General features: G+C 57.5%; 1 protein-coding gene across 1 annotated transcript; it reads left to right on the top strand.

The window, feature by feature from the left end:
• Positions 1-1,054: 1,054 nt before the first annotated feature.
• Positions 1,055-24,436, top strand: PYROXD2 (pyridine nucleotide-disulphide oxidoreductase domain 2). Its single transcript, XM_059661020.1, has 16 exons — positions 1,055-2,203; positions 6,228-6,247; positions 8,488-8,581; positions 8,663-8,736; positions 10,782-10,937; positions 12,769-12,922; positions 14,116-14,177; positions 14,272-14,369; positions 16,357-16,498; positions 16,852-16,986; positions 18,408-18,480; positions 18,731-18,887; positions 20,993-21,147; positions 21,803-21,909; positions 23,291-23,411; positions 24,216-24,436. Exons 1-16 carry the CDS (start codon positions 2,077-2,079, stop codon positions 24,284-24,286), a joined length of 1,746 nt encoding a protein of 581 aa, XP_059517003.1. The 5' UTR covers positions 1,055-2,076; the 3' UTR covers positions 24,287-24,436.
• The last annotated feature ends 299 nt before the right edge of the window (positions 24,437-24,735 follow it).

The following is a 24,735-nucleotide window of genomic DNA, read 5'->3' as shown; positions in this document are numbered from 1 at the left end:
TTGGTCCTGTCCAAGCTAAAGCGCCTGGGCCTTCTTGGTGCCTAGAAACCCTGGCAGGGCCTGGCCTCTGGGTGCCCACACGGCTCCTGGCTCCTACCCTGGCCCCACCCAGAGATCCAGGGATCCCAGGCGTGGAGGCTTGTCAGGGCACCCAGGTGATCCTGGTGCGCCTGGGTTTGAGAACCAACGGCCCAGGGGAGCAGCCTCCAACCCAGAAGCTCCCACCCCAGGGGGACACGGGACAGACTGTTGGTGCGCTGGGCCTGGGGAGGACCACAGAGGTCGGTGCCCCTCGCAGCAGGTTCCTGCGTGATGGCAGGCTGCAGCCCCCTCCTGAGTCTGCAGTCTGGAGCCACAACTCGTGCCTAGGACTGCTCTTTCCCGTAGGGAGCAGCCTGGGGGCACAGGTGCTAAAGGAACTAGCGCAGTGGTTCTCAACCTTCCTCATGCCGCGACCCTTTAATACAGTTCCTCATGTTGTGGTGGCCCCCAACCATAAAATTATTTTCGTTGCTACTTCATAACTCTAATGTTGCTACTGTTATGAATCATAATGTAAATATCTGATATGCAGGATGTATTTTCATTGTTACAAATTGAACATAATTAAAGCATAGTGATTAATCACAAAAACAATATGTAATTATATATGTGTTTTCTGATGGTCTTAGGTGACCCCTGTGAAAGGGCCTTTCGACCCCCAAAGGGGTCGCGACCCACAGGTTGAGAACCGCTGAACTAGAGCCACACCGGGGCCCAAGTGCTTGGAAGGGGGCAGGGAGGGACAGCCAGGGAATGGTCTGCAGTCCTCCCTCATATGCCTTCATGAGGGACATTTAAAACATCCCCTGGAAAAAACGGCCAGCACAAAGGGGAGACTAAGTCTGGAACCGCCCCCCCCTGTGACTTTAGGGCCCCCACTTCTGTCACCTAATATTCCCCTTAAATTTCAGCCGCTGCGTGCTGTGACATAGTCTAACCTACCCCCCCCCCACCCCTGTCCTTAGCAGCGGGGGCATCCTAAGGGGTTTCCGCAGAGCCTCGCAGGGGGTGCAGGGGCTGTGCCTGTGAGGGGCTCTGTGAGGAGAAGGGTCCCCGGAATACGCCCTCTGGGAGCACTTTCCACACGCCCTCCCGATGGTGAGGTGAGGCTGACATGGGGTTACTGGGACCTGTCAGAGCAGTGCACACTCCCGGCTGCTGGGGTGGTGCTTCCTACAAGGGGCGCAGCCCGCTTACTAAGGGGCCAGGGACCAAGGGGCTCCTAATTCAAGACAGGCCAGAGGGTAGTAATCAGGCGCTTTAGCCGAAGTTCCTTACACATGTGGCCTTCAGTCCCTGAGGATTCTTGGGAAAGCTGCCAAAAGACAGAAGGGAGATGTCCAGGCCTTCAGAAGGAAAAGGTGAACCCCAAGAATTATAGACGAGTGAGCTGGCCCCCGGTCCCTCAGGCCCCTGCCGCAGCCACTTAAGTGCTTGGAGGAGAAGGCGCCTCTGCTGCCCAGTGCAGGTGCGGCCCTCCCTGCAGCTCTGCCAAGGCCGCGAGCAAGGCCATGCTAGGGGGTGCTGGGCCAGCGGCTCCCCAAGGGGTTCCCCACCCTACAGGCCGGCAGGTCAGGAAGCGTGAGGCAGTCAAACCCGAGCCTCAGATTTCCCACCTCAGCACCTCCCGGGCATTTCGTTCCTTGCTGAGCAGCAGGACAGCACAGAGCCCCTTACTGCTCTCACACCCTTCTCGGAGCCTCAGTGCCCTCGGCTGTAGAATGGGAGTGCTGGGGCTTACGGGAGGGGCTTCAGGACTGGGCCGCACAGCGCCTGGCTCATGGGGGCCTGGAGAATTACCAGCACAGAGAGTACTCAGGAGTTCTGCCGGTTATGGTTCTGCAGCGCTGCCCTGGGCGGACTCCGTGGGGGAGGGGCGTGTGCAGCTCAGCGTCCTCGGTTTAGGCCTGGCCCCGGGCCAGGTGTGGCAACAGGACTGCAGCTCCTCCTCTCTTCCCGCTTTTCCCTGCTCCCCCGCCCCTTGAGGCACAAACGCTGATGGCAAGCAAATTACCGGCCGAGTGCTGAGCAGAAATGGCTGCAAGTGGCCGAGGCCTCCGCAGGACCGTGAGCGCCTGGCCCTGTCCTGCGTGGAGACGAGCTCACTGGGAAGCCCCGGGGCGCCCGAAGCCTGAGTACGATGCGGTGGTGATAGGAGCAGGTAAAGCGCCGAGCCTGAGCTGAGGGCGGGGAGGCAGCTCTGCCCAGAGGCCTGGAGGGACCCCTCCCCAGCCTTCCGTTTGCTGGGCACTAGCCGGCCAGGAGTGGGGCAAAAGGGAGAGGGGCTGTGGTGGAAGCCACAGTCTGCCAGCAGGCGCGGGTCCTGGGGCTCTGGCCTGGACTTCTGTGGTTTGGAGCAGATTCTTGCCCTCTGGGCTTGGGTCTTCCCATCTACAATGTGGAGGACTAGGTCATTCTCCTGTGAAATTTGCTGGCTGCCACCACATTCTTGAAAAGCACGTTACCTACAGGTTAGAAAGACAGCCCTGCAACAACAGACCGGTGGAGTTCAGCCACACCAAGGGCCTGAGTCCTGGTCACCACAGCCTCGTCACTGAGGCCACCCATCCCGAGGAAACGGATCGTTGCACAAAGGGGAGTCAGAAAACAAGTAAAAACGAGTCCCAGAGATGATTGTGCATGTCCGCAGAGGGTGCCCCCCGCCGTGCACATCTGGGTGTGGAATCTGCAACGGGTCCTGCTGGCCCGGGGCTCAGAGCCCCAACCCCACCGGGTGCCTGGGGGGCTGCAGGCAGGACCAGCCTGCCATTCACACAGAGGGCCTGAGTTTCAACTTTTGGGATTATTTCCAACTGGGTTTATACAGAGAGACGACAGGACTGGAAGGAGACCGTGCCCATTAGCTGTAAAGCTGCACCATGTTTTGGCATTCCTTCATTTCGTATGTGCTGAGAGCAGCCGTGTGCCAGTCAATGTTTAACAGTCACCCCTCCAGGGGATACGTGTGCCAATGCACCCATGCATCAGCTTAGTAGCGATGCTGAAATAAAAGCAACAGAGCACATTTTTACAGGTAAAATAACGGTACTCTACATTCCAGGTAGCCAAGTGATTCTCACCAAATGTCTGTGATTTTGGCCAAACTCAGTAGCCAACCTATGGCTGCAATTGACAAATGAGGATAGTTCCAAAAAATGTGTGATGTTTTCATTTACGTTAAAGAGTAGAACAAAAGTGAACTAAGTGAAACTATGAAGATTTATGTCCGAACTTCACTCCTTCAGTGATGGGACCGACTTTCCTCCATCCAATAATACTTTTACTGGAAGAACATTCCCTCCATTGTTTGTGCTTTTCGCGATGCTACAGCTACGGACACAACACACTGTTAAGTTTAACCTGCATAATTAGCATTTTCTCCACTTTCTCAAGTCTATAACAGAATAACGAATCAAGCCCGCCATGTAGTGCCGGCTGATCCCCATGGTGTAAGTACTCTCGCCATGGCCTTTTTCAAGTTGCCAAAGGGCGTGCTGGATGTGAGTCTGAGTGGGATACACAGCAGCCCACCGTTACCTGGCACGGCCGCCGTACGGAGCACATAGACCATAGTAAAACATGTACAATAATCAGGAAGTGACAGCATGAATATTGTCTTTAATATAATTTATTTCATTGTAAGCTTATGTAAGTTAATGTTTAACAATGGCTGTTCTGACGACGGCTCAGACACTTCCTGGGCTGGGACAGCCAGCTCCACCCGCACTGACAGCTCAGTAAATGGAAGCGCCTGTCTCTCAGCCTCAGAGGGGGCCTCTGCCTTTCTCCGCCCATGACGACAGCTCGCCTGGCTGTTTCCTGGCAGGGAGATTGACTCTAGGCCTCATCTCTGCATCCCTGAAGTCACACCAGGAGCTGGGAGCCACCTGGAAGAGGACCCCGATGTGGTCAGCGGACTCAGCGTGCCTAAGAAAGCCAGGCAGGAGCTTGTTAAAATGCAGGTCCGGGCCCTGGGCCTGGCGATTAGGATTCTCCGGCTTGAAGGCGGCTCCGAAGGTCCGCATGTCTCACCAGCCCTGTGAGTGGACCCCATGCAGGCAGCGTCAGCCTTCACGTTCCAGAGCCCTTGTTCAGAGCAGCTTCTCCGTGGAGCCCTGCGAGCCTGCTGCCCATGGCTCCCAGGAGTCGGTGTGGGGATCAGCTGAGCCTGCCTGCAGCTTAAGGCCACTGCAGGAGGCAGGGGGAGGTCACCAGAAGCCACAGGAGGGCTCAGCCAGGACTGGGGGGTGAGGGTTGCCGTGAGGAGGGTTCTGGGATATCGGATCCCAGATTCCTGTCATCTGAGGTATGTTTGTGCATTTGTGGGCTTATCTGTGATGATTGAACTGGAACCTAGTTGCCTGGAAGCCTTTATTAGCTTTCCAAGATTCACAATCAGTACTAATTAAAGAACAAATAGCTATCATTTATTGTGGGCCTGCTAAGGGCCGGGCTTTCCATATATTATTGGTTGTTTTCTCTGCAACACTGCAAGGCCCCCAGCATCCTGTTTCGCACATGAGGAAGCAGGAGGCTCCTGGCTGTGACACTGGCTCTCGGACCATGCCTGGAACTAGCGGGAGCCAGGCTGAGCCAGGACAGCCGCCTTGCAGGTGCATGTATTTGAGAGCAGGGCTTCTCAAACTGCAGTGGCAACCCACTCATGAGTCCCACCCAGCAATGTTTTCTAAACTTTCTTAAGAGAATTTTCAAAAGTGTGTAAAAATAGTGTATCCACCAGCATTTTAAAAAATAAAATTTTATCTAATAGATCACCACCTGCTTATCACATTGTAAGAGTTGATGTCAGTTCACATTTGTTTCTGTGAAGACACTTGCATGTGGAGGGTGTGCCAGGCCAGCGTGTAAGATGCATTTCCTCCCACGGATCCTGGTTGGCGAGGTTTGAAAAGGGATTCCTGGAGTGGGTGAGAGGTCGGCTCAATGACCTCTAAAACTCTGGGAGTTTCTATGTGGAAAATTTAAAATCAGCTCAGCGGTGAAGAAAGCCATCACGCGGGTCATTGCTGCTCCCCTATTTATGGATGTTTGTGAAATTATCAGTTGAGCGTTTTATTTGAGTCAACAGAGGGTTCAGGTTGGTGCTCAGAGAACAGTCATCTGTCGTCTTTGAAGATGCAGAGCGACCTTCCATCACCAAGGACAGACACATGCCCAGTGGTCCAGACTGCTCCCGCCTCCTTCCCTGAAAATGTCCGGGGCCTGTTCTCTGCCCAACGAGGATCCATTGGCAGCTGCACCTTCTCCTGAAACTAAGGAAAGAGGAGGCCCCGGGACCACCTGCGTCAGAATGACCTGGAGCGCGAGACCCCGTACCAGGCCCCGCCACCCGCCTGCTGAGTACACTCGGCATTCACACGGGCTCTGGTGGTCCTGACACTTCTCAAGCTGGGGAGGCACTCCTACCAGGAGGGTTGGCGTGGACCTGGGCTCCCAAGCCAAGTTCAGGGCTCCTGACCCGCAGGCGGCATCCTACGGTTTGGGGGAAGAAATTTGTGTGTAAGGTCGGTAAGTCCACCCGATCCCCGGCTCCCTGACGCACGCTAGCTACTCTAGCACACATGGCAACGGTGGAGTTCAGTTCCTGCCTTTCGAACTGTGCTGATTGTACTTGGGGAGCGCTGGGGGTGACAAAGACAAAGCCATGTGCCTACAACCGCCTGGGCCACTGCTGCGAACCGCACTTGGCAAAGTGACCAGGACAGCAGCCATCCTCACGACCAGCCCTCACCTGGGTGGCCACTGATTCCGCGCCAGACGGGGCCCTCCAGCATCAGCGCTCCGGCCACGTCCCCCCGACAGTCACCCCTCATTCCCACGTGAGGAAGCTCAGGGATACGAGGCTCCGCAGGATGGCTTTCTCTGATGCGCGTGGACTCCGCGCCCCCCACTCCAGCACAGAGCCCCTGGCCACGCAGGGGAAAGGACATCTTCCAGGCCAGGGCGAGAACCGGGTCTCTGACTCCCCACAGACCAGGAGGCTCAGGGCATCAGGCTGGATGCTGTTCTGACATCCAGGTGCAAGTGTGGGGGGACCCCAGGTTTCTGCTCCCTCTCCAGCGTCTTCCCAGGCGTGGGGCAGGGATGGGTGACCACACCACCAGGGAAGGTGTCTGTCTGCCTGCTGACCATGCTGCCTTCCTCCCCTCCCTGTGTCATTGCAGGTCACAACGGGCTGGTGGCCGTAAGTACCTCCCCTGCCACGCTTCCCTGGCCCCTGGCATGTGGCTCTCAGTAGCCACGGGAGGGAAGGAAAGGCAGGCCCGTCCTCTCTCCTGGTGCTGACCAGTGGCCGGGAGGACTGGAATCCGCAGGAGTTAAGGAGGGTGTTGGGGGCTCCCCTTCCTCCCCTCTCCTTGAATGCCATGGATTTCCCCTTGGCCTTGGAGGAGTCAGGGAACTTCAGAGGCGAAATGATGAGAAGCTGGGGAGGTGGGTGGGTAACTGGCATCACCTGGGAGACATGTTGGAGCCTGGGGACCAGGTAGCGAGCGGGCGGGCCTATCTATGCTCCGGAGTGTGCGCCGTGCTGTGTGCCGAGGCCCGTGCTCTCAGCTGGGCCCAGGCCACGCACCACCCGGAGTGGACAGCAGCCCCACGGGCCAGGTGCACCCTGGGGCAGCAAGGAAGCCAGGGCAGCAGGGAGGTGCCATCTGAGCCGGGCCAGGGTCACCCGTGGCCGTGCTTCTCGGACCTGAGTCCGTGGGCTCCTAGGAGGCCACAGTGTGCCAGAGGGTGTCCAGGACCCAAGGCAGACACAGGACATCGTCTGGAAGCGGTGGCCGCTCTGGACGATCAACATAGTGGGCTTAGCCGTGCCGGAGCGATGAGACCGTGTAAGTCTCAGTACTTTCCCCGACACATCCATTTTACTGGAACATTTTACAGGGGGAGAAATCAGTCATTTAAAACATCGATTTTGTGTTCATATGAGCCCGGGCTTGTCTCCCAGCTCTGCCTACGCGGGGAAGGTCAGGCAAGTCACGCCAGCTCTGAGCCGCGGGAACACAGGGCCTCGCAGTGTTGTGAAGGGACTCGATGCTGACTCGTTGCTGGAGGTTTCCAGCCGAGGCCACCGGCCCTGCGGTTCATGGAGTTGGGTGGTGGCTCCTGGCGGCGAGGAGACCGCACCCCCGGGACCCAGGCGCTCAGTGAGGGGGCGGGGGGAGGACCTGCGCTGTGGCTGGATGATTTGAGGGGCGTCTAGCAGTAGGGTTTGCTCTCGGTTGGACCCTGTCAGAAAGGGGGACAACTCCGCGACCGCCATCTCCATGAATCTTGTCTGTGTCGAGGCGGGAGGAGACGGGAACTGGTGACGAAGCCAGAGCCCCTGCGCTTGTGCTTAGAATTGTGAGGGGCTTGCTCTGTCTCAGTCCCTGTGCTCTCAGCCCCTGGTCGGAGGCGGTCCTTCCAGCAGGACACACGGGCTCCCCTCCGGGGGCCAGGCGGGCTCCCCAAGGTCAGCTGTTCTCTCTCCTCTCCCACCCGGATGTGTGGGGAGCATGGGCCCTGGGCCAGGCCAGCTGGGTTCAGTTCCCAGCCCCTCTCTTCATCAGCTCCGTGAGCCTGAGGAGAGCGATGCCCCTCACTGAGCCTCGGTCTCCTCACCTGTGAAATGGGAGGAATTCTAGTTCTCCCTCGAGGGCTGGGTGAATTAAACGAGCTGACCCAGTCCAGTGTCTGGCACATTGTCGTTGCCAAGTGAACTTTTTTTAAAAGTCTGAGTTCTGTGCCATTTGAACTATTCCATCCCTGTTGTCACCTGGGTGGTGGTGAGAGTGCCGGCATAGGCTCAAAACCCGACTAATTCTACAAAAAAACCAATATTTATTGATTTACAGCTAAGTGCTAGAGAAAAATTACTAAAACCCTCCATCATTTGTTCCCCGGGTGAGGCTGCACTGCAGTCTGAGCTTCATTCTCTGGGCACATTCCCTGAGCCAGCGCCCAGCTCGGAACCCTCCCAGCAGCCCGCGAGCCAGGTGAAGTGGGTATGGTTATCATGGCCCCATTTTGCACATGAGGAGATGGAGGCCAGGTGGCTCGGTGCTGCCCAGGCAGGAGAGGAGTAGAAGCCATGGGGAGCGGAGGTCAGGCTCAGCGCTCACAGCCCAGTCACTCCAGCCTCATGGGGGAAGCGGGGGGGGGGGGGGGGCTTGCCCTGCCTGGAGGAGGGGGCCTGAGTTCCCAGAGGCTCCTGGGCCTGCCTGGAGGGAAGGTGAGAGGCAGCCAGGAAGCAGAGGGGCGGAGCAGTCATGTGGGATCTTAGAAGACATTTGGGAAAGCGAGTTTCAGGGGAAGCAAGGGGAACGGCTTCCCAGAGGCGGGAGCAGCGTGAGCCCGGGTGGCAGGCTGGCCTGCAGTGCGGCCCCTGAGACTGCAGGCGGCCCCCAGGGTGCAGGGAGGGTGCTGTGTGTCCCCCAGGCGGCCTACCTACAGAGGACGGGGGTGAGCACGGCCGTCTTTGAGAGACGCCATGTGATCGGGGGCGCAGCTGTCACAGAGGAGATCATTCCAGGTGAGCCCGAGTGGAGTGGGGGCAGCGGCGGGGTGACCGCCAGTGGCCGCCCGTGACTGTCTTCATGTGACTCGGTTTCAGGGTTCAAGTTCTCCCGAGCATCCTACCTCCTCAGCCTGCTGAGGCCACAGATCTACACTGACCTGGAGCTGAAGGTAGAGCCCCGCTGCGGCCGGCCTTGGGGGCGGGGGGGTCAGTTCCATCTTCCCCCTGGGGTGAGGCTCCCCACAAGGTGATTCCCGGCACCTGAGGCCTCACTTCTATCCAAGGGCCTATCTGTCCACGGTCTCCTTGGTACGTTCCCTGATGGTTTGGTCTAGTCCACCCAGTGTCTTAAAAATCGGGAACTTTCACATAAAAATCAGACTTATTTTAATGGAGGAGCTTTATCAACACGAGGCCGGTGTTCCTCCATGCAGCACTGATCCCCACGTGGGGTGGGGGTCCCCAGCCCTGCCTGCCCCCAGCCCTGACTTGTCTGGCCCTCGGGAGCCTGCCTGAACCCTTGAGCCCCGAGTTTGCAGAGCTGCCTCAGGCCAGGAGCCTGCCTAGCTGAGGTCCTGCTGACTCCTTGGCAGCCCGAGCAGGGGCGGAGGGACTTTCACCTCCTCCGGCCCCAGGGAGGCTGGGAGCCATCTGAACCCTCTCAGTGGCCCCTGCTGCCTCTCTTGGGTTAGCCTTGGTCACAGGCTGGGCCAGCGCTGCCCCCCCTCCACATTCCTTTCACCCCTCGCTGCCTCTTGTATAAACTCTGCTCACAGCCCAGAGCCCTGAGCCCCTCCCTGCACGGTGCCTGTCGCCCAGAGAAAAGGTCCCGGTGCCACCTGTGCTGGAGGCCGCACGCGCTTTAGCGCCAACTTTGCTCTAAATTGGAAGTTTGAAATTGATAAGATGTTGAGCCACTGTTCACAGCTCTTGGGCTGCTTGAACTGGTTCATGTAGAGGAGCTCTCCAAACTAGATAACTACGGAAACACACTAAAGAAATGATTCTTTGAGCCCGAGAGGGAGAGAGTCTCCAGCCAGGACTGGGTGAAATGTAGCCAAGGACGGGAAAGGGCCTCTGGTCTTCAGCCCGTACCAGCTAGAGCTGGCAGCGCGTCCAGACGCACCAGCTGTGCACAGAGGCAGCCGCAGTGGGGAAGGGGTGGGGGTAGACCCTCCTGTGAAAAATCTAGCTTCTGAAAACAGAGAGTCACAGAATAGAATTTTTCACATGATTAATAGCTTTATTAATAAAATAAATTAAAAAATATGTGCTCCTGAAAGGTTCCGTGTGCTCCTCAAATATTTGTAAGTCAAATCATATTTTAAATGCATCAAGAGAACTTCCATTTAAGGTGACCCTGGAGTAAATGAGTCTGCAAAGTAAATAAAAATTTTTGATGTGAATAATTTATCTACCTTGTAAGTATGGATTTTCACATAATTGTTTTTTTATTGTGTCTTTCCAAATTTTAATTATTTATTTCTGGAGCGGGGGCAGCTGTAGACTAGTGTGGAGCGGGAGCCAGGGCTTCTAAGTCAGAGATGTGGTTTTGAAACCCGATCTACCTTCCACTGTGACCTTGGGCAAGTTATTTAACGTCCCCGAGCCTCAGTTGTTGCATTTGTACAATGAAGATGGTATAGAGCTGTCGTGGTCTGACCATTGTAAACCTAGGACAGTCCCTGGCACAGGGTAGCGTGGTGTGACACGGAGTGGTGTGACACGGAGTGGTGTGGCAAGGTGTTGTGGTGTGGTGTGATATGATGCGGTGTGATGTGATATAATGTGGTGTGACATGGTGTGACAGGGTGTGGTTTTGTGTGTTGTGGTGTGTTGTGATGTGATATGAGGTGGTGTGACATGGTGTGACAGGGTGTGGCTTTGTGTGTTGTGTTGTGTTGTGATGTGATATGAGGTGGTGTGACATGGTGTGACAGGGTGTGGCTTTGTGTGTCCTGGTGTGTTGTGATGTGATATGAGGTGGTGTGACGGTGTGACATGGAGTGGTGTGGCTTTGTGTGTCCTGGTGTGATGTGGTGTGATATGGTCTGCCACAGAGTGCCTGGGCACGGGGGCTTTTACTAAACAATAGGAATCAGGACCGTGGGAACCTGCATGCAGGTATCTCAATGGTCATAAACACAACCAGAGAAGCTCAAAGGGCAGAGGCCACAATCCCTCCAATGTTGCTTGTTCTGCCTGTGTCCTGCAGAAACATGGGCTGAGAGTTCATCTCCGAAACCCCCATTCCTTCACCCCCATGCTGGAAGAAGGCACGGGGAGCAAGGCGCCCAGGTCCCTACTTTTGGGCACAGACATGGCGGAAAACCAGAGGCAGATTGCCCAGTTCTCGCAGAAGGATGCCCAGGTAGGGAAAGTGACCGGCGACTGACCTCTTCCTCCCTCTGTCGCCTGCAGGCGGCTCTTGAAAGGAAACGGGCGTAGTCGGACTTGTCCTGGAGCACAGGTCCAAGGGCCAGGGGGCTCGGACAGGCCACCCACCTGCCCTCGATCTTGGGCCCTGCGAAGAGAAGGGGGGAGGTCAGTGGTTAAGACCAGTGGACACTGGAGCCCCTCACACCTGTGCGTTCAGGACGCGGCCGCTGTTCCGACGGCCTCTGCCTGCTGCGTGTCAGAGGGAGGCCGCTGGCAGGTGCTTACACTGTGCGCTTCTGTCTCCGCTGCTTTCAGACAGAACTCTAAGTGGTTATCAATATTAAAGCACATGGAGGCCAAGACGAAGGATCAAGGGCGGATCAGAGACGATTAAGGATAGAATGAACTGGATCAGGAATCTAGGACAAGGAGGTTGTAATAAATATTCATTCGATTTGGCGTCAATCCCCCGACAGCCCAAGGCAAGAACTTGTACGCGATGGCATGCGGGCCTGCTGAGCGGAAGCAGCGCATCTGACAGCGAACGCACGATTTTCCCAGGCTTTTCCCTGGGATTGCATTATAAGGAATTTGTTGGGTAGCTTTGTCTAACGAGTTAGTGAATATAATGGGCCTGGTGTGATTGGTTTGCAGATATAAAAAGATTCCTTAAATGGCTATTTTTTGTACTAAGCCTAGATATAAGCTGAAGGCATGGCCTTAACTCAGATCTTGTGCAGACATTTTTATAAGAACCTAGGTTACTGTAATCAATGTGTGTTGCTTTTTGTGAGGCTAGTCTATAACCAGGGAATATCTCTTCAACCAGCAATTTCCAAACCCGGCTGACAGTCAGGGAGCTTGGCTTTGTTTTCAAAGTGATTCTTTTGTGCACTGGATCGGGGACCACTGCCTCCAAACCCTGTGCTCCAAACCCTGCCACCTCAGACGCACGAGGGAGCATTTAGGACAAGGCCAGGGCCCGGGGCCTGTGGGACGGGGCGGTGGCCTGGAGTGCTGCCGACCAAGGAGCGGGAGGCAGGGCACGTCCCCTGTGGGAAGTCAGGGGCCTGGATTCTGGCTCCGTCTTTGTTGATTATCATACTAACGGCCTCCCGCAGAAAGAGCTGTGCAGCTTCACTGTGTACTTCAACACAGAACTTTCCTTTATGTAACAATTAAATCCGTGGGTATATCCGTGAGTCTGGATGAACCAAAAATTAAGAGCTCTGGGCTGAAGATGAAGATAAGGCCTCCAGGGCACAGGCAGCCACCCAGCTCCTGTCGCCCATCCAGGGGAGGAGGGTGGGTGTCGAAGTGGACTCTGTCGTGGGAGCTCGTGGGGTGAAGGGGTGCAGACCTGGTCCTGCTGTGATGAGAGGACCTGGGAGATTGCAGAGCAGGAAGGAGCAGTCGGCAGCTGGAGAGCGGGGAAAGGATCCTACTTCCCCTCAGTAATGCACGGCAGAGGGCAGAGAAAGAAGGAACTGCTCCGTGGTTCTTGGTTTATCGCGGAGACCACATCCTGGGTACTTGCCAGGTTCCTGTGGCGGACGACTGGTCCCGGCCAGCTTAACCCCTGTTCCTGCCACTGCCCGATGGCTCTCCCGCGGCCCAGGCTCGCTCTGACCTCCCCTGGTGTCGACCTCAGCACAGACCCAGACAGGGAGTGACAGCACAGCCACACTGAAGGGCGGGGCATCGGCCAGAGGACCAGGAGGCTCCGCTGAGGGCGGCGGCCACATGGGGGCAGCGTGGAGGGCAGAGCATGGGGCCATGTCCCCTTCTAGGCATCAGGGCCTGGACTTGGGGTTATGTTCCAGGCTTTTCCCAAATACGAGGCCTTCATGAATCGCTTGGCATCAGCCATCGACCCTCTGCTGGACGCAGCGCCCGTGGACATGGAGGCCTTCCAGCGGGGCTCCCTGCTGCAGAGGCTCCGGGCGCTCTCCACCCTCGCACCCCTGCTGCAGGCAGGTAAGTCCCCGCCGGCATCAGGCAGTTGAGTGACCTTCACGGAGCCGAGCCCACTGTCGCCATGATCAGATGTAGCCTGGGCCGCCAAGGCAGCCTGCCAGCTGCCACCCATTAACGGCTGCCCGGAGGTCAGCAGGGAGGGCGTGCCTGGCGTGTCCTAACACCAGAGCCCACACAAAGGCTTACGTGCGAGTGGTTCGTTTTGCAGGGTGATCCAGGGAAGGGAGAGAGAAACTGGGAAGAGGGGGAGTCCACACCAGCGTGCTGTTGTGCGGGCCACCACGCAGGTGACAGGTGCTGGGTCCCGAGAGGACCCCCTAGAAGCCCTAGGAGATGCACGTGAGGACCTGCCCCCAGAGAAGAAAGGGAAACCTTTCTCCATTAGGTTCTATCTCCCAGTGATCAAAGGTTGCCCCATGGGGGTTTAACTCCTACATAGGACTGAGCATCCATGGGTGTCAGGTGGTCTTTTGTGGGTGTCCTGTCTTGGGGCCAGAGAAGCCCCAAGGCTGAAATGAAGAGGCGCACCTTACAGGCATGAGGTGAGATCTGCCGATGGCACCGTGTGGAGCTGATGGAAGCCTGCCTGGCCCTGGTCGTTAGAGAGAGGGGCCAGGAGAGTTTGAAGAGGATGCTAGATTGGGGCTTAGCAGGAAAAACTTCTGTGATTGATTAGTGATGTCTGACACAGCTATGAAAAGGGCAGTTTGGCTACGCATGCTATTCTTTTCTACTCCTCCAGGTTATAAAGACCAGTTTAGCTTCTGTATTCTAGAAAAATACTGAAACAGTTAGCTATGGCCACAAAATTGCTACATAAAACTGTAAAACTTCAGTGGCATATAAAAATTAATTTCTCACAAATCTGCACGGTTTAGCTGATCCCAACTGGGCTCAGCTGATCTGGTCTGGTCTCACACATGTTGGTGGCTGGGGCAGATCAGCTAGGGCAGCTGTGCTCCAGGCGCCTGTGTTCCTGGGAGCTGCAGGCCTTCTTACATTAATGGCAGAAGCTCAGAGGGCAAGACCCAATGTGCAGGCCAGTTTCAAGCCGCTGTTTGCATCACAACTTAAAGCATTCCACTGACCAAGCAAACCTTGTGGATGAGTCCAGAATCAAGTGCGGAGAGAATGCAGATCAGAGCGTTTCCTTCTCGCCTGTCAGTTTATGTTTTGTGGGTCTTCTCTTTCAGGCCGCATCCTGGGGGCCCAGCTGCCCCAGTATTACCAGGTCCTCACAGCTCCCATTACCAAGGTGAGGGGCTCCCCGCCTCAGGCAGGGCCTCGCGGTGAGGGGTTCTCTCCCCCCATGGCCCTAAGCTCTTCTCCTTGCTGTGCTACTGTCCCAGGTGCTGGATCAGTGGTTTGAGTCCGAGCCTCTAAAAGCTACTCTAGCAACGGATGCTGTGATTGGAGCCATGACAAGTCCCCACACTCCAGGGAGTGGGTGAGTGTGGGAGGCGAGGTGGGGCCGTGGGAGTTGAGCGAATTCCCCCAAAAGCGTGATAACAACAGTCACTGACTGAGCTCACCCTGTGAGCCAAGCAGGAAGCCACACACTCCGTACACGATCCATATGACCCTCACGCTAGGACCTAAGAGCCGTGGTTCAGAGAAGGGAAGTGTTTTGCCTGAAGTCACACAGCTACGAAGTGGCAGGGCTGATTTGCAGCCCGAGTTGTCTGACCCCCAAAAAGTCCTTCCTAGCTGCTACTCTCTGTTCTTCAGTAAGAAAAGCCTCTCGCCCACCTCCCAGGGTGACATCTCACGTGAATGTATCTTCTGCCCACCCTTTCTCCTCTTCTCTCCCTCACTCCTCTTCCCATCTCTTCCCCGCCCAGGAAGCCCTGCTGCCCCTCCCCTCCCACCGACCATTTCCCTGGGTCCCAGGACAGGCTCACACACAGACACCTGGGTAAGGGTGGGCAGCCGCCTTCCCTCTGTGAGCGGGGTGTGCTCACAGCCTGAGCCTGCGGGGGCCAGTCACACGCAGTGGAGTCCTTGCTGCGGTAGGACGGAGGGAAGCCCCGAGAGCAGGAAGGGCGGGGTGTGTGTTGGGACAGAGGATGCTGCCAGGTGTTGGGCCGCGTCCAAAGCACCAGAAGATGCAGCTAGAAGCTGTCAATGTGTCTTTTCTCTCAAGGGAGGGAGTGCCCCTTGGAAGTGGTTTCCCGCGTGCACTAAGCCAGCCCCCCACTCCCCAGGGCCGTGGAAAAGGGGGGCTGGCAGCGGTTGCCACACCTCGGCCAAGCTCTGTGCTCAAACAATCAATGGGGATCTTCCAGCTGGGGCTTCCTACCCTTTTCTCTGTGGGCCTCCAGGAGGCTTAGCTACTGCCCAGGTTGTAAATGTGCCTTTAAGTAATTTGTTTCTTCATTAACTCTTTCAATAAATATTGGTGGAGCACTTGTCTGTGCGAGGTGTAGGGCGACAGCAGAGAATGGAGCTGAAATCCCGTGGGTGAGGCGGATGCAGAGCAGGCGCTGACAGCCCAGTGCCAGGTGCTGGGATGGGAAGGAGGCGGGACAACGTGCTCTCGGTCAGAGAAGCCCTGCAGGAGAGGGCGCCGGCTAAGCTGAGCCTCTGAGGACGGAGGAACTAGTGAAGCAAAAGACGGGGAGGAGGGGGCTCCAGGCAGCTGTGTTCCATGTGCAAAGGTTGGGAGTTGAGAAGCCAGGTGGCCTATTTGAGGGACTAAAGGAGGTTCCGTTTGGTAGGAGTTGGGCTGGGAGGGGGCGTGGTGAGGGATGCGGCTCAAGATCAGGCAGGAGCCCTGGGGGCCATGACCAACAAGGAGCCCGAGAAGGTTTGACAGGAGAGCAGGGCCGGGGCATAGCTGGGTTTTGAGACGGGACTCCAGGTTCTACGTGCAGAAAGGTTGCAGGGAAGAGAGAGCGGGAGCAGGTGGTCCAGGGTGGAAGGCCCGCTGCAGTGTTTACGGAAGAGCAGGGTGGCCTGGACCCGGGAAGGAGCCGCAGGGAGCAGGGGCGGGAAGCTCTTCAGGGGCGGAGACAGCACGTGGTTGGATGGAGGGCGTGAGCGACTGGTAGGAGGCAGGTTTCTTCTGGAAACTGAAGGTGCCGTTCTTTGGGGCGGGGGGGGGGGGGACAGGTTGGTGGATGGGGGCAAAGATTGGGTTTAAGACGCCTGATAAGAAACCATGCAAATGGGGATCTCAGTGGGTAGCTGGACAGACAGACGGGAGCGCAGGAGAGAGCCGGAGCTGCAGCACCAGACACATGTGCTCGGGGAGAGAACTGGGATGGGGAAGCCAAGGGCTCGTACAAGAGCCTAAGCCCATTGAAAGGCTAGTGGGGCAGGTTGGGTGGGAAGAGAGAGGCTGACAGTATAAGACAGGGTGGAATATTTGCACCTTGAACTCTGAGGAGATTAAATGCCACCTCCGGCCGCTGAGTCTGATCATCTGCCCTCAGGTATGTGCTGCTGCATCACGTGATGGGGGGCCTGGAGGGGATGCAGGGGGCCTGGGGCTACGTCCAGGGAGGCATGGGTGCCCTCTCGGATGCCATCGCAAGCTCAGCCACCGCGCACGGAGCAAGTATCTTCACTGGGAAGGTGAATGGTTGGCTAGGGTCCTTCCAAAACCTCAGATTCGCAAGTTCCCTCATTTTACCAATGGACAGGGCGGGGCTCGGAGTCCAGGGGCTCAGTCCTGCAGCCTGTTAGTAGCTGCACAGCTGTCCACCAGGTCCTGGCTCCCGTCCAGTTCACTGCCACTGTCCACACTTGGGCTGAGCCTTCGGGTGGAGGGGCGGGCTAGCTTCCCCGAGGAGCTGCGAGCTCGGCCGGTGGATTCGGGGTGCAGAAGCTGAGAATGTCCAGGAGCAGCAGAGGCCATGGAAATCCTTCAAGGTCTCACCTCGTTTTCCTTCCTGGGGGCTTCTGGGGCCTCACGGTGCGGGGTCCAGACGGTGGCTCAGGTGCAGGTGAGCAGCGGAGGACGCGTGCGAGGAGTGGTGCTGCAGGACGGCTCCGAGGTGAGGAGCAAAGTGGTGCTGTCCAACGCGGCGCCCCAGACCACCTTCCTGAAGCTGACGCCACAGGTGAGCCTGGGGAGGGCAGGGGGGTTAAGATCTCTGCCCAGCCCAGCCCGATGGCTCAGGGGTGGAGGGTTGACCTATGAACCAGGAGGTCACAGTTCAATTCCCGGTCAGGGCACCTGCTCAGGTTGTGGGCTCGATTACCCAGTTGGGGGAGGGGGGGTGCAGGAGGCAGCCAATCAGTGATTCTCTCTCATCATTGATGTTTCTATCCCCTCTCCCTTCACCTCTCTGAAGTCAATTAAAAAAACAAATTTTTCAAAGATCTCTGCCAAGACAGGAGCTGAGAAATGGGGTGATCGAGGGAGCTGGAACTGCATGGGGGTAGGGGATGCAAGGGCCAAGTCTGTCCACCTTTGGGGAAGCCAGTCCTCCTCTTTCTCACCTCACAGACGGGTAACAAACAGGGCAGAGCCTCACAGGTGAGGAGAAAGGTCCAGAGAGGTGAGGTGCCCTGGGCCATTCAGGTGGCAAAGGGCAGCGCCAGAGCTGGGACCCAGAGTTATTTATACAACTGTCCTGCTATCCCGGTTCCTCCCTCCTAACCAGCCCCGGCTCCACGGCCTGTGTGGATTACCTGTTTCCACATGAACGCTGCATCACAAACAGCCACAGGACTCCTGGGCATGTGACAGGAACTACTGATTTAGCACAGAGAGCTGGAGAAGTCCGTTGATCTTGGCTAAGTTCAGCTGATTTGGGCTCCTCGTACATCTGCCATCAGCTCTGAGCCCTGCTGACCTGGGCTGGGCTCGCTCACATGCCAGCCAGGGGGTCAGGAGGCATGGCTAGTGCAGGACAGTTTCTGCCCAAATGACCTGGGCCGGTGTGTGTGTTGGGGGGGGGGCCCCCTCTGTTCCACCGTCCTTCATCCTCTCGCATTTTCTGAGCGTCTGGCAGAGGCAAAAGCAAGCAAACTCAGCCAGGCAAGCCCTTTCCAGGCTTCGGGTTGCATCCCCTTCACACTGGTCTTGTTCAAGGCCAACCCCAGAGTCAGAATGACCACACCTCCCCTGTCCCTAAGACAGGCGATGATATGAGCATGGAGCTCCCAACCATTCTTGGGGCTATTCTCGAGACAAGCACCTCTTTTTCTGAGTGATTCCACTACTAAAATCCAACAAACATCCGTTCAAAAGCCTCTTGTTAAGGCACTTCTGAGATCATCAAGACTTCCAACAGCTTACGGATGGGAGGAGAAAGGCCTGCAGACCGCTGGCCGTGTCGAAAGCAGGAGTCATTGTGGGCCATTTATAGTCAGGACTGCTGGCAGGTCACGGAGGAAGAGTGGTTAGCGCTGAGCAGGAGGGGAGGGCTTCTCGGAGGAGGGGATCTGGCTGAGCTCTGAGGATGGAGAGGATTTCCGGAAGTAGAGGTCAAGAGACCGGTCTGAGCAAGGCCTTTATGGAAACTTCCGCTTGCAGGAATGGCTTCCCGAAGAGTTCACACAGAGGATCTCTCAGCTGGACATCCGGTCGCCTGTCACCAAGATCAATGGTAAAAGCAAAGCCCACTGCAGGGCCGTCTCTCGGCCATGCTCAGAGTGAGCAGCGTCCAGGTCTGGGGGAAACTGACCTCATCATCATTTCTATCCCCGACCTCCAGCCTGCCCCTGATTTGAAGGGGAAACACTTTTTCATACTTTCTCTTCCCAGGGTGAGCAGGGTGATGGGGAGAGAAGGAGGATCCGGGGTGCAGAGGACACAGGCCTTGGGGCCCTGACCCCGCCCTTCCTTTGGTTCCTCAGTGGCTGTCAACCGGCTGCCTGACTTCCTGGCGGCCCCCAATGCTCCCAGGGGCCAGCCGCTGCCCCATCACCAGTGCTCCATCCACCTGAACTGTGAAGACACCCACCTGCTCCACCAGGCCTTTGAGGATGCCATGGATGGCCGGCCCTCCCACAGGTGAGCAGTCCCTGGGCTTTGCATCCCTGGGGTGTTCTCAGCCATGGCCCTAGGGAGGCGGGGCGACTGTCCAGACACAGTAGGGTTGTCTCTTCCTCCTGGTGTTAAATATTCACAACGAGGTAGGACCTGCCTAAGTCCACACTTAGATTCCAAGGCGAGGAAATGCATCCCAGGCAGGAAGTATGGGTCAGGGCAGGGAAGGGACGAAGAGTCCAGCAGGTTCAGCCAAGTAGCACGGATTAGCAGAAGGAGCGAAGAGAACAGAGCTGGCGTTTGGGACGAACTGGAGAAAATGCAGAAGAGAAAGGGCATTTATCCAATTCAGCTGCCTGCGCAGGGGCCCACACTCACCGATCCCATATCCGCTCTTCTCTCTATAAGCTGCTTCATGCAAAACTTGGAAAAGGGTTTCCCACCGCCCCCCGCACCGCAGCTGTGTCTCCCTCCTAGGGACAGGCAGAGGTGTTCCGGAGCAAGCATCTTCCCATCCTGTCCATGTCCCCCCAACCTGCTGAAAACCAATTCTGTGCCAGGCTCTGTACAGGCACAGGTTGAAGGGATCGGGGGTTGGGTCGGGGCATGAGGCAGACACTAAGTTCATCATAAGGTGGGCACACAAACATTAACAGCACGAGGTAAAGAGGATGTGGGGCCTCGGAGAAGGGTAGAGGGCGAAGCCCACTTATCCATTCATAAATATTTGGGGCCCTACTCTGTTACAGGCTTAGCTCAGGGACCAGGGTGCAACGCAGAAGCAGAGTCAACAAGGCCTCTGCCCTCAGGTCACTGGCATTTTATGGTGGAGACAAGATAGCCATGCACTGTGCCATGAAGGAAAATAGGTCAGGGGGAGGGGGGCATTGCTGGTCTTCATTAGAGGGTCAGAAGAGGCTTCGCTAATAACTTTGCATTTGAGCAGGGACCTGAAGGAGGCCTGTGGGTATCTGAGGAAGAACCTCCAGACGGAGGGAAAGTCAGGTGCAAAGGCCCTGGGGCAGGAGGGTGCTGCTGTGTGGGAGGCACAGGAATGAGGCCAGAGTGGCTGGAGAAAGAGAACCTGGGAGTGCAGGGCAGCGGGTGGGGTCTGAGCCACCGCTGCTCCATCCTGCGGGGCTGCCCACCACTGCTGGACTTTCCTCCAGGGGAGTGTGGGCGGAGCCTCGAGTGCGTTTCAGAAGGCCCACCCACCGCGGCCGCTGTGCGGAGAAGGGTGTCTGCGCAGTGGTCACTATTACAGAACCCAAGGGAGAAGGGCCGAGGCTTGGCCCAGGCCGGGGCGGTGGAAGTGATGAGAAGTGGCCACATACTGGGAATTTGAAGGCAAAGCTGCCAGGATTGGCTGTTGGCAGGAAGTGGGGTAGGAACGGGAAAGAGAAGCCCCAGGAGAGGGTGTTTCCTTAGTCGGAGAGGGTAGGAGGCCTGTGCTGGGAGGAGCGGGTTCTAGCGGATCCCAGGCATTCGGTTTGGCAAGTTACTTTGGAGGGGCCTAGTGGACACACAGCCCAGAGGACGCGCTGAAGGGAGGGACGCGGGGAGAAGGGGCCCTCGGTGGCCTAAGGGTGGCAGTGTTCGGAGGCCAGAGGAACACTGTGCTGCAGGCCGAACAGGTGTTGTAACAAGGGAGGGGCGGGAGGCGGTTCCTGGGCTGCTGGTGCCGGCAGCTCTGTGTTGCTTGGCTGCTCGGGACAGGGGACCAGGCAGGGGTAAGAGAGGTTGAAACCTGGCTGCCCAGGCGCCTGCTGTCTTAGCCTGGCCCCTTCGCTCATTCGTGTTGTTTGTCTGGACCTGGGACATTTGTTCTACAGGCTGTGGTGGAGGAAGGCAGGGAAGGCCAGGCATTCGGGGCCGGGGCTGGTGGGACCAGAGACCCTGGGGCTGGGGCTGGGGCTGGGGCTGGGCTCCTCGGGAGTAGTCTGGACTCTCCTGGTGGCCACTGCCCCTGTGCCGGTGACCAGCCACCTTGGCCTCACAGATGATCCGCCGGCCTGGGCGTCATCTGGTCCCAGGCCCTCCTCTTGTCCCCTGTCATCTCAGAGCGGCCCCAGCCCCTTCCCTTGGGGCAACTGCTTCTTCGGATCTGACCGTCCCTCCTCCGGTCACAGGCCTATGATTGAGCTCTGCATCCCTTCCTCCCTGGACCCCACGCTGGCCCCGCCCAGCTGCCACGTGGTCTCCCTCTTCACTCAGTACACTCCCTACAGCCTGGCCGGAGGCCAAGTCTGGGATGAGCAGGAGAGAAACGCTTATGCAGACAAAGGTAAGGAGTTCCGCCAGACTTCCTGTCTGCAGTGGCAGCTGGCCTGGGGGTCTGAAGGGCCCCTCTCCTCGGAGTCCCCCGCCTTCAGGATCTGTCCCCTGAGAAGAGAATTATCCAGGGGAACTAAGTCTGCATAGTGAATGCCCGGGCCAGGCACTGGGCTAAGAAAGTAAAACACACAGTTCCTGCCCCCAAGTGGCCCACGGTCCAGTGGGTTGAGTAATAAGGAAACCAGTCTTACAGCACAAGGTCCTGTGTGAACTGAAGGAGGAGGGACGTGGAGAGCTTTCTAGAGCCAGGCCCGTGGGAGTGGGGCTTTACAGGATGAACAGGAGCTAGCCAGGTAGCAAGGGGCATTCCACGCGAAAGAAATAGCTTGAGCAAAGCGATGCGGTGAGGAAAGCTTTGCACAGCCAAGGAGAAACAAATCACTTTGCGTTGAGGGTTGAGGTAAGACGGTGGGACTAGCCTGAGATCCATAGGCCTTTGTACTGAATTATTTATTTGCCTGAGGATTGTATCTATCTACCTACCTATCTAATTTTGCTTATTGAGATGTAATTTGCAGTGTATAGTTTAATGAATTACAGTAAACTTGCCGAATTGTGAACCGTAACGCCTCCTCCTAACCCCCGTCTCCCTGTGCCTGGACCAGTGTTCGACTGCATCGAGGCCTACGCCCCTGGCTTCAAGGGCTCCGTGGTGGGCAGAGACATCCTCACTCCACCTGACTTGGAGAGAATCTTCGGGCTTCCTGGAGGGGTAAGAATAAGTGTGGGGTCCCTCATCACATTCTTCTCTCTGTACCCCACTCCCTGGGGGGCCCCACACACAGCCTCCACCCGAAGGGAGGACAGTGGCAGGGCCCACGGCGGAGAGGGGGCAGAGGAGGGGCCCGATCTAGGGAGCGGGCAGAGCTGGGAGGTTCAGGCAGGGGAGGCAGCACCTGCTGGGGAGCTCACCAGGCCTGGGGCCCCTCCGCCTGGACGTCCATGGCCGCCCGTCCCATTCTTCAGAGGGAGTGCCCTTCCTCCAGGCAGCCGGCCCTCAGGCTCCTGGTCAGGGTCCCAAGCCTCCCTGAGGCTGGAGGCAGGGGGGCCAGTGAGGAGGCCAGTCCCAACCCAGTGTCACCAGCCTCCCGTGGCTGCTGGCCGCGGCCCTGTGTCTGGGCCCAAATGGGATGCGCTGCTCGTGTAAAAGGCACACCAGGTTGCAAAGACTTCGTGTGGGAAAAGTGTACAGTGTCTCATTCATCACGCGCTATTGATCCCGTGTTGAAATGATAATGTGCTGGGTCTACTGGGTTAAATGAAACACACATTGACATTGATTTCACCAGTCCCTTTTTTAAATTTGAATGTGGCTCCTAGAAAATAACAGTCACCTATGTGGCTCACGTTAGATTTTATTGGATCCCTGGTCCAGCTCTAGGATAAAGGAGGCCAGGCAGGGGGAAGGGAAAGGAGTGGGTGGGTGTGGAAGGCATGAGGTGGGCGAGGGTGACATGAGGGTCCGCCTGGACGCTGAGGAGAGGAAGGTGGCGTCTCCACTGAGGGGGTATGGGGGGGACCGGCAAGAGCAGGCTTGAGGGACGAGGTCGGTGAGGTGCGTGCCGAGAAGCCGGCTGGAAGCACACCCTGTGGTGACATCCTATAGATGTTCGTCTTCTTGCCCAGACCTGCCCACCCCCTCACCCCTGCCCCGGCCAGGCTGGTCTGCCCAGGCCATCGGAGCAGAGCCGAGCTCGGTGCCCAGGCCCCTCGCCCGCCACTTACCGTGTTTCTGTGGAGCGTGGATCCCGGGCCCAGGCTCAGACGGTGTCCTGGTCAAAGAAACACGCGCCAGCAGCCGAAATCAGTCGGGTTCCTCTCACTGCAAACAGAGCGGGATTCACAGTCCATAGCAAAACATGGAGAATCTCCCTTTCAGTGCCCCGGTTCCCTCGCCTCTGCAGATGCTCCCACCTTCTTTCTTCCTGAAAACATGCCCCTGGAACGCTCCCCCCAGCCCCGGGGTCGTGCCCCTGTGTCCTCTCTGCATCCTGAGAACCAGGAGAGCATCCCGGAAGGGGGACCCTCCGGGGAGCACAGGGGAGTGAAGACCCAAACACTCCTGTGTTCACGCCGTGGCGCTGCCTCCACAGAACATATTCCACGGCGCCATGGCCCTGGACCAGCTCTACTTCGCCCGCCCCACGCCCCTGCACGCCGGCCACCGCTGCCCGCTCCCCGGCCTCTACCTCTGCGGAAGTGGGGCCCACCCTGGTGAGTGCCCCTCCCCCCTGTCCTACCACCCTGTGTGGGTGGCGAGGGCTGGCGGGACGTCAGAGGCATGTGGACGGGGACCAGATAAACAGGGAGGGAGGCAGGGAGGGGCATGGGACCCCCACGGAACAACCATCCCCACATTCAGGATTCTCGGAGCTGGGGGACCTGGTGCCCTCTGCCGGGCGGGCCACAGCCACAGGCCTGGTAGCTCGCACCCTCCTCAGGAGGTTTGGGGGTATGTCCCCGAGGCATCTCCCCACATTCCATTTGGACTGTGAGGCACCCATGTTCCTAAATCCCCCCCTTCATTCAGACCAGTCAGGATCGGTAAGTTAATGTCTCCATGTAAACACTCTCCCCTCCCCTATCCCCAGCGTGACTGAGGCCTCCATTCATGCTGACACTTACCTGGGCCCCGCGGGCTCGGGCTCCCAGGAGGGGCCTGTCCTTCCCCTCCTCCCCTCCAGCCCTCAGTCCTGTGCCAGTTTCACGTGCTGAGGGTCTCCCATCAGGCACACGGGCGCTCAGACCCAAAGGGGCACTTGCCTGGACGGTGGGCCCGGCCCCTCCCCAGAGCTCTGAGGCAGGAAACCTGCAGGGGAGCCCAGAGCCTGTCTTCCTCAGGGGTCAGAAGTCAGGGGTCAGGGGTCAGGGTGGTTCCGAGGCCCACACCAGAGCACTCCGGCATCCTCACTCTGCTTGGCCGCTGCTCCCCTGTGAGCCCTGGCCCTGCCCGCTCCTGGCGGGGGCGGGGGGAGGGGCGTGGAGTGCAGCTTTGGCTCATGGGAGATTCCCTTCCAGGAGGAGGGGTCATGGGAGCCGCTGGTCGCAATGCAGCCCACGTGGTCTTGGAGGACCTCAAGAGCCTGTGACCCTGACCCAGGAAGAACTGCCCTTGAGCTTGGAGGTCCCCACGGGGCCATCTGTCAGGCTATGGCTGAGGCAGACCAGTGCTCAAGGCTCAGCGACTATTTTAGAAAAACACATGCCAGTTACATTCGGCACTGGCTAGCCTTGTACCCAGGGCTTTTGTTTTATTAAAAACAGTGTTTTGTACAGATAGTCTGAATTTTTCTATATATTAGAATAGGAAAAATGTAACTGTGTAATTGCATGTCTCCGTGATAGTAGGTGGGATTTACTTGTCTGGAATACTCAGTATTCTCACAACATCAGCGCCTCACAGCCCATTTGGCCAGCAAGCATCGCCATCTCACCGCTGGGCCCGCACCACCCATGGGTTGGGGGGCCGCCCGGTGAGGCCCAATCTGCTGCTGACACTTCCAGGCAAACTGTAGGAAAGGTCCCGGCTCCCCAGGGA

Source organism: Myotis daubentonii, chromosome 13, assembly GCF_963259705.1.
Source record: "Myotis daubentonii chromosome 13, mMyoDau2.1, whole genome shotgun sequence".
Lineage (NCBI taxonomy): Eukaryota > Metazoa > Chordata > Mammalia > Chiroptera > Vespertilionidae > Myotis > Myotis daubentonii.
Note: the sequence above shows the minus strand (reverse complement) of the source record. Positions and strands in the feature narration are given on the sequence as shown.

Excerpts from the sequence above, each read along its gene's own strand:
- PYROXD2 (XM_059661020.1), top strand. The coding sequence starts at position 2,077 with ATGGCTGCAAGTGGCCGAGGCCTCCGCAGGACCGTGAGCGCCTGGCCC. Across the intron at positions 6,248-8,487 it reads GTCACAACGGGCTGGTGGCC|GCGGCCTACCTACAGAGGAC; the intron begins GTAAGTACCTCC and ends TGTGTCCCCCAG. Across the intron at positions 8,582-8,662 it reads CACAGAGGAGATCATTCCAG|GGTTCAAGTTCTCCCGAGCA; the intron begins GTGAGCCCGAGT and ends ACTCGGTTTCAG.